The sequence below is a fragment of the Anomaloglossus baeobatrachus genome, chromosome 1 (assembly GCF_048569485.1).
Source record: "Anomaloglossus baeobatrachus isolate aAnoBae1 chromosome 1, aAnoBae1.hap1, whole genome shotgun sequence".
In the NCBI taxonomy this organism is placed as follows: domain Eukaryota; kingdom Metazoa; phylum Chordata; class Amphibia; order Anura; family Aromobatidae; genus Anomaloglossus; species Anomaloglossus baeobatrachus.
In genome coordinates this window covers 893397281-893416057 of record NC_134353.1, presented here as the reverse complement: position 1 = coordinate 893416057, position 18777 = coordinate 893397281, and the positions used below count along the sequence as shown (strand labels likewise).

At 52.3% G+C, this 18777-nt stretch overlaps 1 protein-coding gene across 1 annotated transcript in view; it reads right to left on the bottom strand.

The window, feature by feature from the left end:
• Positions 1–18777, bottom strand: part of PAIP1 (poly(A) binding protein interacting protein 1) — a 90982-nt gene that overhangs the window by 57502 nt on the left and 14703 nt on the right. The window contains exon 2 of the mRNA XM_075326778.1: positions 1352–1503. Coding sequence (XP_075182893.1) covers positions 1352–1503 — 152 coding nt within the window. The remainder of the gene's footprint in view (positions 1–1351; positions 1504–18777) is intronic.

Below are 18777 nucleotides of genomic sequence, written 5' to 3'. Positions count from 1 at the left end.
AGGCACTAGAGGGGCCAGCTGAAATGCCGCTTACCGCCCGCTTAAGAGCGGGTGTGTGGTCGCCAAAAGCCCCCTAGTCCAGGTCTCCCAGAGCCTTGCGTCCTTCCTCCAGCCAGACTGCATGTAATGGCTGCCGGCGTCCTGGGAGAGGAGGGGGGGCGGGCCCTGGGCGTTCCTGGCTAAGAGCGGGAAGCCTGCTTCCCTCTGTGCCTAGTGAGAGGGCTGGAGCATGTAAATCAGGCTCCAGCCCTCGTCGCTGCTGCGAAACAGCGTCTCTCCCCTACCCTGATTGACAGGGTGGGGGCGGGAACGAAGCGGAGCTAGGCCGCAAAAAGCCGGGGACTAAAGTTATAAACGCCGCCGCCGTAAAAGCGCGGTCGGCGTGTCCCCGGCGCACCACAAGTCACAGCAGCGCCGCCCGATCCAGTGGGGGTCGGCGCTGCGTTCCCACAACACAAAGTCCCCCAGTAAACTGTAGGAACACTAACTCCAACGTTACGGTCCCCGGCGCACTACAACACCCAGCCAGCCCGGAGTGTGTCTGTGCCTGCCGGGGACACAGAGTACCTGTATGATGCAGGGCCTTGTCCCTGATTGTACTCCTGCTCCATATCCATCAGGTTCAACTGGGTCTGTGGATGGAGCCCTGCGTCAGAGCTTAGAAGCCGGCAGGATCCCACTTCCACAGAGCCCTACAAGGGGATGTGGAAGGAAAGCAGCATGTGGGGCTCCAGCCCCTGTACCAGCAATAGGTACCTCAACCGTACAACACCATCCACGGGTGAGACGGGAGCATGCTGGGGGCCCTATATGGGCCCTCTTTTCTTCCATCCGAAATAGTCAGCAGCTACTGCTGACTAAAATCTGTGGAGCTATGTATGGATGTCTGACCTCCTTCGCACAAAGCTTGAAAAACTGGAGAACCCGTGATACCACGGGGGGGTATAGCCAGAAGGGGAGGGGCCTTGCACTTTTTGGTGTAGTGCTTTGTGTGGCCTCCGGAGGCAGTAGCTATACCCCAATCGTCTGGGTCTCCCAATAGAGCGCTGAAGAAAGAAGCAATAGTCTGCACTGCCCCATTGTATTACATTGGGCCAAAGCATAGCCTATAAAACATCAGGTCCTCATCAGAGTTATACACCGGGGTCAGCGAGTCCTTACAGTCACTGTTGGCTCCTGTGTGTAGAAACAGTAGCAGAGCCCGCACAAGCAGCCTGACAAGTGTAAAATCTTGGCCCCCATGAGCGTAGGCATCAGGCACCATGAAAGTGTGTAATAATGACAGCGGCAGATGACAATCACATAACATAACTACAGGAGCAGACACAGCCGCACGTCACTTAATACCTACATTGCCATCTGCAAAGTATCCGGAGGGATAAAACTCTGCTGCGTTTGCAGACAGTTTGGAGATGACGGTCCTGGAGTCTGGGTGCTGGCCCTTGGACACGGCCATTGAGCTGGTCTCTATAGCTATTTGAGCCTTCTTCTGGTTTATTTGGACTGTGGAGAAAATAAGAATAATTAAACAATTTATACAGAAACAAATCTGTTTATGATTTCATATCTTCAGTATAAGAAGTGAGGCGTTAGGCCTAAGCCACACGGCATGAAAATCAGACCGAGTGCAATGCGATAAGAAGGGAATTTTGTTACTTACCGTAAATTCCTTTTCTTCTAGCTCTTATTGGGAGACCCAGACGATTGGGGTATAGCTACTGCCCTCTGGAGGCCACACAAAGCACTACATCAAAAGTGCAAGGCCCCTCCTCCTCTGGCTATACCCCCCCCCGTGGTATCACGGGTTCTCCAGTTTTAGTGCCAAAGCAAGAAGGAGGAAGCCAATAACTGGTTTAAACAAATTAACTCCGAATAACATCGGAGAACTGAAAAACCGTTCAAGATGAACAACATGTGTACCCGCAATCAACAAAAAAACATCCCGAAGGACAACAGGGCGGGTGCTGGGTCTCCCAATAAGAGCTAGAAGAAAAGGAATTTACGGTAAGTAACAAAATTCCCTTCTTCTTCAGCGCTCTATTGGGAGACCCAGACGATTGGGACGTCCAAAAGCTGTCCCTGGGTGGGTAAAAAAATACCTCATGTTAGAGCTGCAAAAACAGCCCTCCCCTACGGGGGTGTCACTGCCTCCTGCAGGACTCTTCCACCTAAGCTGGCATCCGCCGAAGCATAGGTATGCACCTGATAATGCTTGGTGCAAGTGCGCAGGCTGGACCAGGTGGCTGCCTGGCACACTTGTTGAGCCGAAGCCTGGTGTCGCAATGCCCAGGACGCACCCACGGCTCTGGTAGGATGGGCCTTCAGCCTTGATGGAACCGGAAGCTCAGCAGAACGGTAGGCTTCAAGAATTGGTTCTTTGATCCATCGAGCCAGGGTGACCTTAGAAGCCTGCGACCCTTTGGGCTTACCAGCGACAAGGACAAAGAGTGCATCCGAACGGCGCAAGGGCGCCGTGCGGGAAATGTAGATTCTGAGTGCTCTCACCAGATCTAACAAAAGTAAATCCTTCTCATACCGATGAACTGCATGAGGACAAAACGAAGGCAAAGAGATATCCTGATTAAGATGAAAAAAGGATACCACCTTCGGGAGAAACTCCTGAATGGGGCGCAGCACTACCTTGTCCTGGTGGAAGACCAGGAAGGGAGCCTTGGATGACAGCGCTGCCAGCTCAGACACTCTCCGAAGAGATGTGATCGCTACCAGAAAAGCCACTTTCTGTGATAGTCTAGAAAGTGAAACCTCCCTCAGAAGCTCGAAGGGCGGCTTCTGGAGGACAACTAGTACCCTGTTCAGATCCCATGGATCTAACGGCCGCTTGTACGGGGGTACGATATGGCAAACCCCCTGTAGGAACGTGCGCACCTTAGGAAGGCGCGCCAAACGCCTCTGAAAAAAGACGGATAGCACCGAGACCTGACCTTTAAGGGGGGCCGAGCGACAAACCTTTTTTCTAACCCAGATTGCAGGAAAGATAGAAAGGTAGGCAATGCAAATGGCCAGGGAGACACTCCCTGAGCAAAGCACCAGGATAAGAATATCCTCCACGTTCTGTGGTAGATCTTAGCAGACGTGGGCTTCCTAGCCTGTCTCATGGTGGCAACGACCCCTTGGGATAATCCTGAAGACGCTAGGATCCAGGACTCAATGGCCACACAGTCAGGTTCAGGGCCGCAGAATTCCGATGGAAAAACGGCCCTTGGAACAGTAAGTCTGGTCGGTCTGGTAGTGCCCACGGTTGGCCGACCGTGAGATGCCACAGATCCGGATACCACGCCCTCCTCGGCCAGTCTGGGGCGACGAGTATGACGCGGCTGCAATCGGATCTGATCTTGCGTAGCACTCTGGGCAAGAGTGCCAGAGGTGGAAACACATAAGGGAGCCGGAACTGCGACCAATCTTGCACTAAGGCGTCTGCCGCCAGAGCTCTTTGATCGCGAGACCGTGCCATGAAGGTTGGGACCTTGTTGTTGTGCCGGGACGCCATTAGGTCGACGTCCGGCCTTCTCCATCGGCGACAGATTTCCTGAAACACGTCCGGGTGAAGGAACCATTCCCCTGCGTCCATGCCCTGGCCACTGAGGAAGTCTGCTTCCCAATTTTCTACGCCGGGGATGTGAACTGCGAATATGGTGGAGGCCGTGGCGTCCACCCACATCAGAATCCGCCGGACTTCCTGGAAGGCTTGCCGACTGCGTGTCCCCCCTTGGTGGTTGACGTATGCCACCGCTGTGGAGTTGTCCGACTGAATTCGGATCTGCCTTCCTTCCAGCCACTGCTGGAAGGCTATAAGGGCAAGATACACTGCTCTGATTTCCAGAACATTGATCTGAAGGGTGGACTCCTGCTGAGTCCACGTACCCTGAGCCCTGTGGTGGAGAAAAAACTGCTCCCCACCCTAACAGACTCGCATCTGTCGTGACCACCGCCCAAGACGGTGGTAGGAAGGATCTTCCCTGTGATAATGAGGTGGGAAGAAGCCACCATTACAGAGAGTCCTTGGCCGTCTGTGAAAGGGATACTTTCCTGTTCAGGGATGTTGACTTCCCGTCCCATTGGCGGAGAATGTCCCATTGAAGTGGACGCAGCTGAAACTGCGTAAACGGAACCGCCTCCATTGCTCATCTTCCCGAGGAAGTGCATGAGGCGTCTTAAGGAGTGCGACTGACCTTGAAGGAGAGTCTGCACCCCAGTCTGTAGTGACCGCTGCTTGTCCAGCGGAAGCTTCACTAGCGCTGAGAGGGTATGAAAATCCTGCCAAGATACGTTAGTGATTGGGTCGGTGACAGGTTTGGCTTTGAGAAGTTGATGAGCCACCCAAACGTCTGGAGAGTCTCCAGCGCAACATTCAGGCTGAGTTGGCATGCCTCTTGAGAGGGTGCCTTGCCAAGTAGATCATCCAAGTAAGGGATCACAGAGTGTCCCTGTGAGTGCAAGACTGCTACCCCTGCCGCCATGACCTTGGTGAACACCCGTGGGGCTGTCGCCAGACCGAATGGCAGAGCTACGCACTGAAGATGGTCGTCACCTATCACGAAACGTAGAAAAACATTGGTGCTCTGTAGCAATCGGCACGTGGAGATAAGCATCTTTGATGTCTATTGATGCTAGGAAATTTCCTTGAGACATTGAGGCAATGGCGGAGCGGAGGGTTTCATCCGGAACCGCCTGGCCTCCACGTGCTTGTTGAGCAGTTTTAGGTCCAGAACGGAACGGAAAGAGCCATCCTTTTTTGGCACCACAACCAGATTGGAGAAAAAACCGTGTCTTGTTCCTGAAGAGGAACAGGGATTACCACTCCTTCTGCCTGCAGAAGAGCATCGGCTCGGTGGGGAGGTGGGGACGGTCTGAAGAATCGAGTCGGAGGACGAGAACCGAACTCTGTCCTGTGCACGTGGGCACAATGTCCCTCACCCACCGGTCTGTGACCTGTGGCAGCTAAATGTCGCCAAAGGCGAGCGAGTCTGCCATCGACCGTGGATGCGGAGAGATGAGAGAGCTGAGAGCCATGAGGAGACCGCCTTGGTAGCGGTTCCTCCGGCTGCCTTCCTTGGGCGTGATTGAGCCCGGCCGGAAGCTGAGCCCCTCTGAGGCTTTTCAGCCCTTTTGGACGAGGACAAGTGGGACCTGCCCGAGCTTGGGAAGGACCGAAACCTCGACTGTCCTTCCAGGACAGCATCAATAGGGTAAGTCGCAATGCAGACATTGCGAGGTTACGGACGCCCCTGCGGCATAGATGTACATATGCTCAATACCAGCTGCGTCAAGAACAGCTGAAAGCTTAGGGTGCCCCTACGGCTGTGAATGCCGGAGCAACCGACACGCCGATAGCCTCATAGACAGATTTCAATCAGAGTCCATCTGTCAGTCAATGGCATCTTTAAGTGAAGTCCCATCTCCACTGCAACTATGGCTTTAGCCGCAAGCCTGGAGATTGGAGAATCCACCTTTGGACCCTGGGTCCAGCGCTTGACCACGTCAGGGGGAAGGGGATAACGTGTATCCTTAATACGTTTGGAGAAAACGCTTATCTGGTAAGCGTGGTGTTCCTGGACTGCTTCTCTGAATTCAGCGTGGCCAGAAAAATACTCAATATACGTTTGAGCTACTGGAATGGGACTTCTCCTGCTGTGAAGCTGACTCCTCCGCTGGGGGAGCTGAGGGAGAAAGATCCAACATTCCATTGATGGACGCTATAGGATCATTCCTTATGGCGTCACCATCCGGTGTATCCGGATTGAGAGCGGTGTCAGGATCAAAGTCCTGATGAGCTACGTCTGCCTCACCATACCGAGAGTCCTCCTGGGACCCCCCCGGAGCACCGATTTTATTCCCAATGAGGGTGGCCAGGGAGCAATGAACCAGATTGCGCATGGCCTGTCTGATGACAATATATCAGCCAAAAACTGCAACTCTGTCCCTGTCCTTGGACAGGGTTGACAGGTGGTTCCTTTGGCCACGTCTAGGAGAGACCCCGGCTGACCAAGTGCTACAGGAGAGCATTGCAGACAATGGGGGTCAGTGCCGTGGAACAGTATCACATGCAGTAAAAACAGCATTGAAAGCCTGTGTTGCTTATATGCTGCTGCCGACTAGCCATCTAGGATTATAGCGCCAAGAATGGCGACCGTACAGTGCAATGTATAGCATACCAGCACAAGTACAAATGACCACTGCAGCACATGCAATACAAGCAGCGTAGAAGCCTGTGCCGTGGCACCCCAGCTCTACTGCTGCTGTAGACTAGTCATCTAGGGGAATATGGCCCAGAAGAGTGACCATACAGTGCAATGTATAGCATACAAGCACCAGTACAAATGCACACTGCAGCCCATGCAATACAAGCAGCATAGAAAAAAAAAAAAAAAAAAACCTGTGCCCCAGCACCCTTGGTTTTCTGCTGCTGTAGTCTAGCCCTTCCAGGAGAATATAGCTAAGACTAGCGACTGTACAGTGGAATGTACAACACAAAAACACAAATGAGCATCTCAGTCTGCGATACAAGTAGCCTAGAAAGCCTGTGCCTTAGCACACCTGCTTTCCTGCTGCTAATGTGTCGCTCCCCAAGCGGGCATATAGCGACCTGTGCAGTTAAAAACAACACATGTACACACTGCATTTATCTGTGTTCAGCACTATGTGTGCCGCTTACCGCCCGCCTATCAGCGGGTGTATGATCGCCACCGTCCTGCCTGGTTGCTGAAAATCCGAGCTCGGACTTCAGTAATGGCTGCCGGCTTCTTCCCCAGCTCATGTGAGGAGGGGCGGGCCGTGGGCGTGCCCCCAAGGCAGAGCGGGAATCCGGCGCCCGACAGTGTGCAGTGAGAGGGCTGGAGCATGTAAAAAGGCTCCAGCCCTCGGCGCTGCTGATTGCTCAGCGCCTGTCCCCTTCCCTGAGTGACAGGGAGGGGGCGGGAACGAAGCGGCCCTAGGCCGCCGAAGCCGGGGACTGTATTTATAAGCGCCGCCGCCGTAAAAGCGCGGTCGGCGCCCAGTCCCCGGCGAACTACAAGTCCCAGCCGCGCCGCCGCTCCCGGAGCGTCCGGCGCGGTAGTTCCCAAAACACAAAGTCACTCAGCAAAGCTGCAGTGACTGTAACCCATTACTGTCCCCGGCGCACTAGCACACCCAGCAAGCCTGGAGTGTGCTGTGCCTGTGTGTACGGGGACACAGAGTACCTGTAATGGTGCAGGGCCATGTCCCTGAACGGTACTCCAGCTCCGTATCCAACAGGTTCAAATGGGTCTGTGGATGGAGCCCGGCGTCAGAGCTTTGAGGCCGGCAGGATCCCACTTCCACAGAGCCTCTCAGGGGGATGTGGAAGGAAAGCAGCATGTCAGGCTCCAGCCCTGTACCAGCAATAGGTACCTCAACCTTACAACACCATCCAGGGGTGAGAAGGGAGCATGCTGGGGACACTATATGTGTCCTCTTTTCTTCCATCCGACATAGTCAGCAGCTACTGCTGACTAAAATCTGTGGAGCTATGCGTGGATGTCTGACCTCCTTCGCACACAAAGCTAAAACTGGAGAACCCGTGATACCACGGGGGGGGTATAGCCAGAGGAGGAGGGGCCTTGCACTTTTGATGTAGTGCTTTGTGTGGCCTCCAGAGGGCAGTAGCTATACCCCAATCGTCTGGGTCTCCCAATAGAGCGCTGAAGAAAATATCACATTCTACTCGGACAAATATTAGCCTATGTGTTAGCACCCATGAGCGATTATTTTGTCGGTCCAATTGGGGCATGCTGCGACTGTAATGCGAGACTCTTCCTCTCGCACCCATTCAAGTCTATGGGGCAAGAGAAACATCGCACTGCACTCGCGGTAGATTGGTATACCGCAAGTGCAGGGCAAGAAAGGCAATAGTCGGCTACGGAGGAGAAAGGGAGCTAAATCCCTCCCCTCCCCCGTGCCGGCCCGCCCTTCCTCAGCGCTGGACCTCCCCTCCTCAGTGCCGGTCCGTCCCCCGCAGCTGAGGTCAAATCGCATGATCAGACCTCTGTCTCAGTGACACTCGGCTCCTGCTGTGCGGCCAGTGTGAGCCGAGTGCCATGTGAGGATCGGATTAGTCCCCGTGTGGCCCTGGCCTTATCCTCTTGCCAGCTAGTAGTGCCCTACTGCCCCTTTCGATGCCACCTACATTCAAGACTCACCCTTCTCATAACCACAATGCCTTCCTCATTGCCACTTTGTCCCCTGTCCTTTCCATTCCTCTTTAGTTATATGTTTAACTGTAGGCACCATAAATTTAGATAAATTAATTTACTTAGTGGTGGCAGTGCTCTTAAGTGGGGCTGTAGAGCTGCTGATATAGAGAGATACATTTCATTAACAGTATCATGAATTCACAGATATAAGGGTATGTGCACACGTTGCTTTTTTTTTCCGCGCGGAAAAAAACGCACCCTCTGGCAGAGGGAAGAATTGTAAACAATGCTTTTTTGAGAAAAAGGCATCGAAAACGCATGCGTTTTTCAGGCGTTTTATTAGGTGCGTTTTTTAAGACTTGTCAGTGTTAATAAAGTTGGTTGAACACAGACCTTTGGGAAAAAAAAACCTGTGATGTCATTTCCTTCTCCACATTCTGTTTGGATAAATGGGAGGGCTTGGAATGGAAGGAGCACCATTTGAATTTTGGAAAAGTTGAAATAAACTTCGCGCACCATGTCACATTAGCAGAGCCCCTTGGGTACCTATAAGTCAGAAAACCCCCACAAGTGACCCCATTTTGGAATCTGCACCCCTCAAGGATTTTATTCAGGAGTATATTAAGCATTTTGAATCTACAGCTACTTCACCCAAAATGTTGCTGTACCAACAATATTCTCACTTTTAGGCCCGTTTCACACGTCAGTGAAAAACAGTGACGTTTTTCACTGGCGTGTAAAACATGCACATGTCCCTCCGTGTGCCGTGAATCACGGCACACATGGGTTGTCTAAGTGCAATCCGGGCTCTGTTCTCCATGGCCCGTGATTCAGGGTGGATAAAAATCTTGATTTTTTTTAAAAAAATCAAAAAAATCAGATTTTTTTGATTTAAATCAGATTTTTTTGATTTAAATCATTTGATTAAAATCAGATTTTTTAATCAAGTTGTACACAAGCAAAACTTTGTCTTTTTGCAAATCTAATTGTTTTACACAAATAAAAATATTAAAACAGTTGATTATGAAACCTAATAATTTTTATTTGCACTATTAAACACTCAGAATTGAACTACAGAGAGTAAAGGTCCAGTCACACTAAGCAACTTACCAGCGATCCCAACAACGATAGGGATCGCTGGTAAGTTGCTAGGAGGTTGCTGGTGAGCTGTCACACTGCGACGCTCCAGCGATCCCACCAGCAACCTGACCTGGCAGGGATCGCTGGAGCGTGGCTACACGAGTTGCTGGTGAGCTCCCCAGCAACCAGTGACCAGCCCCCAGTCTCCTAGTTACAGCACACATCAGGTTAATTAACCCGATGTGTGCTGCAGCTACATGTGCACAGAGCAGGGAGCAGCGCACACTGAGCGCTGGCTCCTTGCTCTCCTAGTTACAGCACACATCGGGTTAATTGCCTGATGTGTGCTGCAGCTATCTGTGCACAGAGCAGGAGCCGGCAGCACAGGCAGTGAGAGCGGAGGAGGCTGGTATCAAAGGTAAATATCGGGTAACCAAGGACAGGGCTTCTTGGTTACCCGATGTTTACATTAGTTACCAGCCTCAGCAGAAGCTGGCTCCCTGCTCACTGCACATTAGTTGTTGCTGTCTCGCTGTCACACACAGCGATCTGTGCTTCACAGCAGGACAGCAACAACTAAAAAATGGCCCAGGACATTCAGCAACAACCAACGACCTCACAGCAGGGGCCAGGTTGTTGCTGGATGTCACACACAGCAACATCGCTAGCAACGTCACAAAAGTTGTTCGTTACCAGCGATGTTGCTAGCGATGTTGCTTAGTGTGACGGGGCCTTAAGTACTTTTTAACAATAGCCTATCTCTAACGTTTGAAGTAAGCAAACATCTTCAGTGAATACATCAGTCCTTTAAAGCTGGTGTCACACATAACGACGACGACAACGACGTCGCTGCTACGTCACCATTTTCTGTGACGTTGCAGCGACGTCCCGTCGCTGTCGCTGTGTGTGACATCCAGCAACGACCTGGCCCCTGCTGTGAGGTCGCCGGTCGTTGCTGAATGTCCAGCTTCATTTTTTGGTCGTCACTCTCCCGCTGTGACACACACATCGCTGTGTGTGACAGCGAGAGAGCGACGAAATGAAGCGATCAGGAGCCGGCACTGGCAGCTGCGGTAAGCTGTAACCAGCGTAAACATCGGGTAACCAAGGGAAGACCTTTCCCTGGTTACCCGATGTTTACGCTGGTTACCAGCCTCCGCTCTTGCTGCCAGCGCCGGCTCCTGCACTGTGACATGTGGCTGCAGTATGCATCGGGTAATTAACCCGATGTATACTGTAGCAAGGAGAGCAAGGAGCCAGCGCTAAGCAGTGCGCGCGGCTCCCTGCTCTCTGAACTGTGACATGTAGCTGCAGCACACATCGGGTTAATTAACCCGATGTGTGCTGCAGGAGAGCAAGGAGCCAGCGCTAAGCGCGGCTCCCTGCTCTCTGAACTGTGACATGTAGCTGCAGCACACATCGGGTTAATTAACCCGATGTGTGCTGCAGGAGAGCAAGGAGCCAGCGCTAAGCGCGGCTCCCTGCTCTCTGAACTGTGACATGTAGCTGCAGCACACATCGGGTTAATTAACCCGATGTGTGCTGCAGGAGAGCAAGGAGCCAGCGCTAAGCGCGGCTCCCTGCTCTCTGCACATGTAGCACAGCGACGTTATGATCGCTGCTTCTGCTGTGTTTGACAGCTAAGCAGCGATCATAACAGCGACTTACAAGGTCGCTGTTACGTCACCGAAAATGGTGACGTAACAGCGACGTCGTTGTCGCTGTCGTTTAGTGTGACACCAGCTTAAGCCTACTGTTTATTTAGGACTTTTAATAGGAAAACCAGTTGTCCTGCTTTAGCAGTTCCTAAGCGGTTTCGGACTGTTGTGTGCACAAAACCAAATGAAGAAAACAATCTCTCTACTCCTGCGGATGAAGCCGATGCAGTCAGTAGCTGAGTAGCTAGATTTATTATCTTTGCTGGAAGAACAAGTGATTGCGACTTCCACCAGTCCAGTGGTTTTAGTTCATTAACGACGTTATCTGCAAACATGTATTTTTGAAATGGTGCAGATTCACACTTCAATTTCAGCACAGTTGCCACAATGTCATGGTTAGTATTGGCGAGCCACTCCATTGCAGAGTTGATTTCCGCCTCAGATAATTTTTTAAACACCTACCTATTGCCATATAGTAAAACAAAAAAGATTTTTACTTACTTTGGGGTCTCCCCCTCACCCTGGCGTTAGATCGTTGCCCCTAGTTTCGTCCGTGTAACTATGGGCACACATGCACACTGCTCTCACTTCTCATTTTAATCGTGATTTATATTAAAAAAAAACCTTTTGATTTAAATCAGTGATTTAAATCATGATTAAAATCATGATTTAAATCGATCCGATTTAAATAGAAAAAAATCTTTTGATTTAAATCGTGATTTAAATCATGATTTAAATCGGCGTGATTTAAATCAATCCACCCTGCCGTGATTGCACTTAGAGATTAACTCACCTGTGCCCGCTCCCGCTCTCCATGGTGCTGATCGCTCACGCGGTGCAGCATCCGGCTGGCGCTGACCCCCGCAGCAGCTGCTTCCGGGTCGGCTGTGTCGCACATCATGAATATGCGCGACAATGAGCCGGCTCAGAAGCAGCAAGCAGAACGGGCTGCAGAGGACATCGCTGGACGCCGGGAGAGTAAAAATGATTTTTATTTTAAAAGCACTTTTTTTCTGGCACGTGTTTCACGGACCACACCACTGCATGGTCCGTGGAACATCAGTGATGCCAGAAAAGAAGGGAATTTTGTTTACTTACCGTAAATTCCTTTTCTTCTAGCTCCAATTGGGAGACCCAGACAATTGGGTGTATAGCTACTGCCTCCGGAGGCCGCACAAAGTACTACACTTAAAAGTGTAAGGCCCCTCCCCTTCTGGCTATACACCCCCCCGTGGGAGCACGGGTCCCTCAGTTTTAGTGCAAAAGCAAGAAGGAGGAAAGCCAATAACTGTTTCAAAAACAAATTCAATCCGATAAACAATATCGGAGAACGTAACTTATCAACATGAACAACATGTGCACCCGAAAAACAAATACCCTCAGAAAAAACAGGGCGGGTGCTGGGTCTCCCAATTGGAGCTAGAAGAAAAGGAATTTACGGTAAGTAAACAAAATTCCCTTCTTTTTCGCTCCTAATTGGGAGACCCAGACAATTGGGACGTCCAAAAGCAGTCCCTGGGTGGGTAAAAGAATACCTCGCGATCGGGCTGTCAGGCAGCCCTTTCTTACAGGTGGGCCACCGCCGCCTGCAGGACTTGTCTACCTAGGCTGGCGTCCGCCGAAGCATAGGTTTGCACCTGATAATGCTTGGTACAGGTGTGCAGACTCGACCAGGTAGCCGCCTGGCACACCTGCTGAGCCGTAGCCTGGTGCCGTGATGCCCAGGACGCACCCACGGCTCTGGTAGAATGGGCCTTCAGCCCTGAAGGAACCGGAAGCCCAGAAGAATGGAAGGCTTCAAGAATTGGTTCCTTGATCCACCGAGCCAGGGTGGATTTGGAAGCTTGCGACCCTTTACGCTGACCAGCGACAAGGACAAAGAGTGCATCCGAGCGGCGCAGGGGCGCCGTGCGGGAAATGTAGATTCTGAGTGCTCTCACCAGATCCAACAAATGCAAATCCTTTTCACATTGATGAACTGGATGAGGACCCAAAGATGGTAAAGTGATATCCTGATTGAGATGAAAGGAAGATACCACCTTGGGAAGAAACTCTGGAATTGGACGCAGTACTACCTTGTCTTGGTGAAACACCAGGAAGGGAGATTTGCAAGATAGCGCCGCCAGCTCTGACACTCTCCGAAGAGACGTGACCGCCACCAGAAAAGCCACATTCTGTGAAAGCCGAGAAAGGAAATCTCCTTCACAGGCTCGAAAGGTGGCTTCTGGAGAGCAATTAGAACCTTGTTCAGATCCCAGGGTTCCAATGGCCGCTTGTAAGGGGGAACGATATGACAAACCCCCTGCAGGAACGTGCGTACCTTAGGAAGTCGCGCCAGGCGCTTCTGAAAGAATACGGATAGCGCAGAGACTTGTCCTTTAAGGGAGCTAAGCGACAAACCTTTTTCCAACCCAGACTGCAGGAAGGAAAGAAAAATAGGCAATGCAAATGGCCAGGGAGAAACTCCCTGAGCAGAGCACCAAGATAAGAATATCTTCCACGTTCTGTGGTAGATCTTGGCGGAGGATGGTTTCCTAGCCTGTCTCATGGTGGCAACAACATCATGAGATAAACCTGAGGTCCCTAGGATCCAGGACACAATGGCCACACAGTCAGGTTCAGGGCCGCAGAATTCAGATGGAAAAACGGCCCTTGAGACAGCAAGTCTGGACGGCCTGGTAGCGCCCACGGTTGTCCTACCGTGAGATGCCACAGATCCGGGTACCACAACCTCCTTGGCCAGTCTGGAGCGACGAGAATGGCGCAACGGCAGTCGGACCTGATTTTGCGGAGCACTCTGGGCAACAATGCCAGAGGTGGGAACACATAAGGTAGTCGGAACTGCGACCAATCCTGAACTAAGGCGTCTGCCGCCAGAGCTCGGTGATCGTGAGACCGTGCCATGAAAACCGGGACCTTGGTGTTGTGCCGTGACGCCATCAGGACGACGTCCAGCATCCCCCAGCGGCGACAGATCTCCTGAAACACGTCCGGGTGAAGGGACCATTCCCCTGCGTCCATGCCCTGGCGACTGAGAAAGTCTGCTTCCCAGTTTTCCACGCCTGGGATGTGAACTGCGGATATGGTGGATGCTGTGTTTTCCACCCACGTCAGAATCCGCCGGACTTCTTGAAAGGCTTGTCGAGCCACTGTTGGAAGGCTCGCGGAGCAAGATAGACTGCTCTGATTTCCAGAACATTGATCTGAAGGGTGGACTCTCTCTGAGTCCACGTAACCCTGAGCCCTGTGGTGAAGAAACACTGCTCCCCACCCTGATAGGCTCGCATCTGTCGTGACCACCGCCCAGGATGGGGGTAGGAACGACTTTCCTTTTGACAATGGGGTGGGAAGAAGCCACCATCGGAGAGAGTCCTTGGTTGCCTGAGAGAGGGAGACATCCCTGTCGAGGGACGTCGACTTCCCGTCCCATTGGCGGAGAATGTCCCATTGTAGAGGGCGCAGATGAAACTGCGCGAAAGGGACTGCTTCCATTGCTGCCACCATCTTCCCTAGGAAATGCATGAGGCGCCTCAAGGAGTGGGACTGGTTCTGCAGGAGAGATTGCACCCCTGTCTGCAGAGAGCACTGCTTGTCCAGTGGAAGCTTCACTATCGCTGAGAGAGTATGAAACTCCATGCCAAGATATGTTAGTGATTGGGTCGGGATTAGATTTGACTTTGAAAAGTTGATAATCCACCCGAAACTCTGGAGAGTCTTCAGTGCCACGTCCAGACTGTGTTGGCATGCCTCTTGAGAGGGTGCCTTTATAAGTAGATCGTCCAAATACGGGATCACGGAGTGACCCTGCGAGTGCAGGACAGCTACTACTGCTGCCATGACCTTGGTGAAGACCCGAGGGGCTGTTGCCAGCCCAAAAGGTAACGCTACGAACTGCAGGTGTTCGCTTTTTATAACGAAGCGTAGAAAACGCTGATGCTCTGGCGCAATCGGCACATGAAGATAAGCATCTTTGATGTCTATTGATGCTAAGAAATCTCCTTGAGACATTGAGGCTATGACGGAGCGTAGAGATTCCATCCGGAACCTCCTGGTTTTTACGTGTTTGTTGAGCAACTTTAGATCCAGGACGGGCCGAAAGGACCCGTCCTTCTTTGGCACCACAAACAGATTGGAGAAAAAAACGTGACCTTGTTCCTGAAGAGGAACGGAAGTCACCACTCCTTCCGCCTTTAGAGCGGCCACCGCCTGCAGCAGAACATCGGCTCGGTCGGGCGGTGGGGAAGTTCTGAAGAAACGAGTTGGAGGACGAGAGCTGAACTCTATCCTGTACCCGTGAGACAGAATGTCCGTCACCCAACGGTCTTTGACCTGTGACAGCCAAATGCCGCCAAAGCGGGAGAGCCTGCCACCGACCGAGGATGCGGAGAGAGGAGGCTGAAAGTCATGAGGAAGCCGTCTTGGTAACGGTTCTTCCTGCTGTCTTTTTTGGGCGTGACTGAGTCCGCCAAGAATCTGAGCATCTCTGATCCTTTTGAGTCCTTTTGGACGAGGAGAATTGGGACCTGCCTGAGCCTCGAAAGGACCGAAAACCAGACTGACCCCTCCTTTGTTGGGGCTTGTTTTGTCTGTGTTGAGGTAAGGATGAGTCCTTACCCTTGGAGTGTTTAATGATTTCATCCAAACGCTCCCCAAACAATCGGTCACGAGAAAAAGGCAAACTGGTTAAGCACTTCTTGGAAGCAGAATCTGCTTTCCATTCTCTCAACCACAGGGCTCTGCGCAAAACCACGGAGTTGGCTGACGCCACCGCCGTACGGCTCGTAGAGTCCAGGACAGCATTAATCGCGTAAGACGCGAATGCAGACATTTGAGAGGTCAATGGTGCCACCTGCGGGGCAGATGTACGTGTGACCGAGTCGACTTGTATAAGCCCAGCTGAAATAGCTTGGAGTGCCCATACGGCTGCAAAAGCTGGCGCCAACGACGCTCCAATAGCTTCATAGATGGATTTCAGCCAGAGCTCCATCTGCCTGTCAGTGGCATCTTTAAGTGCCGCTCCATCTTCTACTGCAACTAAGGATCTAGCTGCAAGCCTGGAGATTGGAGGGTCCACCTTGGGACACTGGGTCCAACCCTTGACCACGTCAGGGGGAAAAGGATAGCGTGTATCTTTAAGCCGTTTAGAAAACCGCTTCTCAGGATAAGCGTGGTGTTTCTGGATTGCATCTCTAAAGTCAGAGTGGTCCAGAAAAGTGCTTAATTTACGCTTGGGATATCTGAAATGGAATTTCTCCTGCTGTGAAGCTGCCTCCTCCTGAGTAGGAGCTGGCGGAGAAATATCTAACATCCTATTGATGGACGCTATAAGATCATTCACTATGGCGTCACCATCCGGTGTATCCAGATTGAGAGCGGACCCAGGATCAGAATCTTGATCAGTTACATCCGCCTCATCACCCATAGATTCGTCCCGCTGGGATCCTGACCAGTGAGACGAAGTTGAGGGCCCCTCATAACGAGCCCGCTTAGGTTGTCTGGGACTGTCGTCCGAGTCAGAATCGTCACCCTGGGGTGCATGTGACACCCCCGGAGCTTGGAAGTGTTCCAACTGAGGGGGACCAGGGAGCAATGATGCCACAGTGTCCATGGTCTGAGTTACTGGTCTAGACTGCAATGTTTCAAGAATCTTTGACATGGTCATAGACAATCTGTCAGCAAAAGCTGCAAACTCCGTTCCTGTCACCTGGACAGCATTCCCAGGTGGTACACCCTGGGTCACGTCCAGCAGAGGCCCCGGCTGTGCAAGTTGCACAGGAGCCGAGCACTGCACACAATGGGGGTCAGTGGAACCTGCCAGTAGAGCAGCCCCACATGCGGTACAGGCAGTATATAATGTCTGTGCCTTGGCACCCTTGCGTCTTGCGGACGACATGCTGTTGCCTCCTTGTAATCTAGGAGGGGGTATAGCCGAGAATCACCAGCGACCGTACAGTACAAAGTATTTGCAAACACAAAATACACAGTATACAAATGGCACAAGTGGGGGTGAGCCCTTGAGGCTGCTTACCGCCCGCTGAACAGCGGGTATGAGGCCATAGAATCCCGTGTCTGGGTCTCCCCGTCTCCCCTCTGCAGCTCAGCGTGCAGGCAGGAATGGCTGCCGGCGTTCTGTGAAGAGGGGCGGACCGTGGGCGTGCCACAAACAAAGAGCGGGAAACTGCGTCCTACTGTGCCTGGTGTGAGGGCTGGAGTATGTAAAAACGACTCCAGCCCTCAGCGCTGATGCTCTGTACAGCGTCCCGCCCTCCTCCTGACTGACAGGTGCGGAGGCGGGAACGAACGAACTAGGCCGGAAAAAGCCGGGGACTGTAATAATAAGCGCGGCCGTGATATATGCACGGCCAGCGCGGAAGTCCCCGGCGCACCACAAGTCCCAGCCGCGTCGCAGTCCCAGCGGCCGGCGCGACCGTTCTCCCTGAGTCTACCCACTCAGCTAAGCTGAAGTGAGGAAATGGCACAAGCGCAGCAGCGCTGTTGTCCCCGGCGCACTAACACACCCAGCAATGCTGCGGTGTGCGCGCGTATGCACGGGGACACAGAGTACCTTGACGGAGCAGGGCCATGTCCCTGACGATACTCCGCTCCATATCCAGCGGCTTCTCCAGGGGCTGCGGATGGAGCACGGTCTCAGTGCCTGGAGACCGGTAAAATCCCACTTCGCCCAGAGCCCTAATGGGGATGGGGAAGGAATCAGCATGTGGGCTCCAGCCTCCGTACCCGCAATGGGTACCTCAACCTTAAACACCGCCGACAGAAAGTGGGGTGAGAAGGGAGCATGCTGGGGACCCTAGTATGGGTCCTCTTTTCTCCCATCCGACATAGTCAGCAGCTGCTGCTGACTAAACAGTGGAGCTATGCGTGCGTGTCTGACCTCCTTCGCACAAAGCAAAAACTGAGGGACCCGTGCTCCCACGGGGGGGTGTATAGCCAGAAGGGGAGGGGCCTTACACTTTTAAGTGTAGTACTTTGTGCGGCCTCCGGAGGCAGTAGCTATACACCCAATTGTCTGGGTCTCCCAATTAGGAGCGAAAAAGAAAAATGGACATGTCTCCGTGCGGCAATCACGCACACGCGGGTACGCCGCACGGAGACACGTGCAGTGAAAAATCACTGATGTGTGAGCAGACCCAATCATTATAATGGGTCTGCGTATGTCAGTGATTCTGGTACATTTAAAAAAAAAGCACAAACGTCCCAGAATCACTGACGTGTGAAACAGGCCTAAGGCTATGTGGCCATGATCCAGCGACACGGCATCCAGTACACAGTGTCAGCCTCCTGCAGAGATGCGAGTGTTGTCCACGGGAGAACGCAGCTGGCCATGCCCACGATTTGGGTTCAGGCTGCTGTGGAGCTCTATGCTACCTGCAGAGAACACTCTCGTCTCCGCAGCATAAATTGACATGCTGAGGCTCAGGAAGCTGCGCCACCGGTCGGTTTATGCTGCGGAGAAAAGAAGCACAGTGGGCATGAGATTTCTAAAAATCCTTCCACTGTGCTTCTACTGCACAACGCAGCGTCATGGACGCAGGGAAAACAATCTGCGCCCAAAACGCTGCAAACCCCGATTGTGGGCATCCAGCCTAAAAAGCGTCAATGGAGGTCAAATATATATACAACGTCCCACCCCCCCTGCATATTCTAAGCTGGCACCTTTAGTACCTTTCATGTGGCACTAAAGGGTGCCTAGCCTAGTTTTTATCACAAAAACAAAAAAAAAAAATGGCGTGGGGTCCCCCCTATTTTTGATAGCCAGTCAGGGTAAAGCAGACAGCTGTAGCCTGCAAACCACAGCTGGCAGCTTCATCTTGTCTGGTGATCAATTTGGAGGGCTCCCCAGGTTGTTT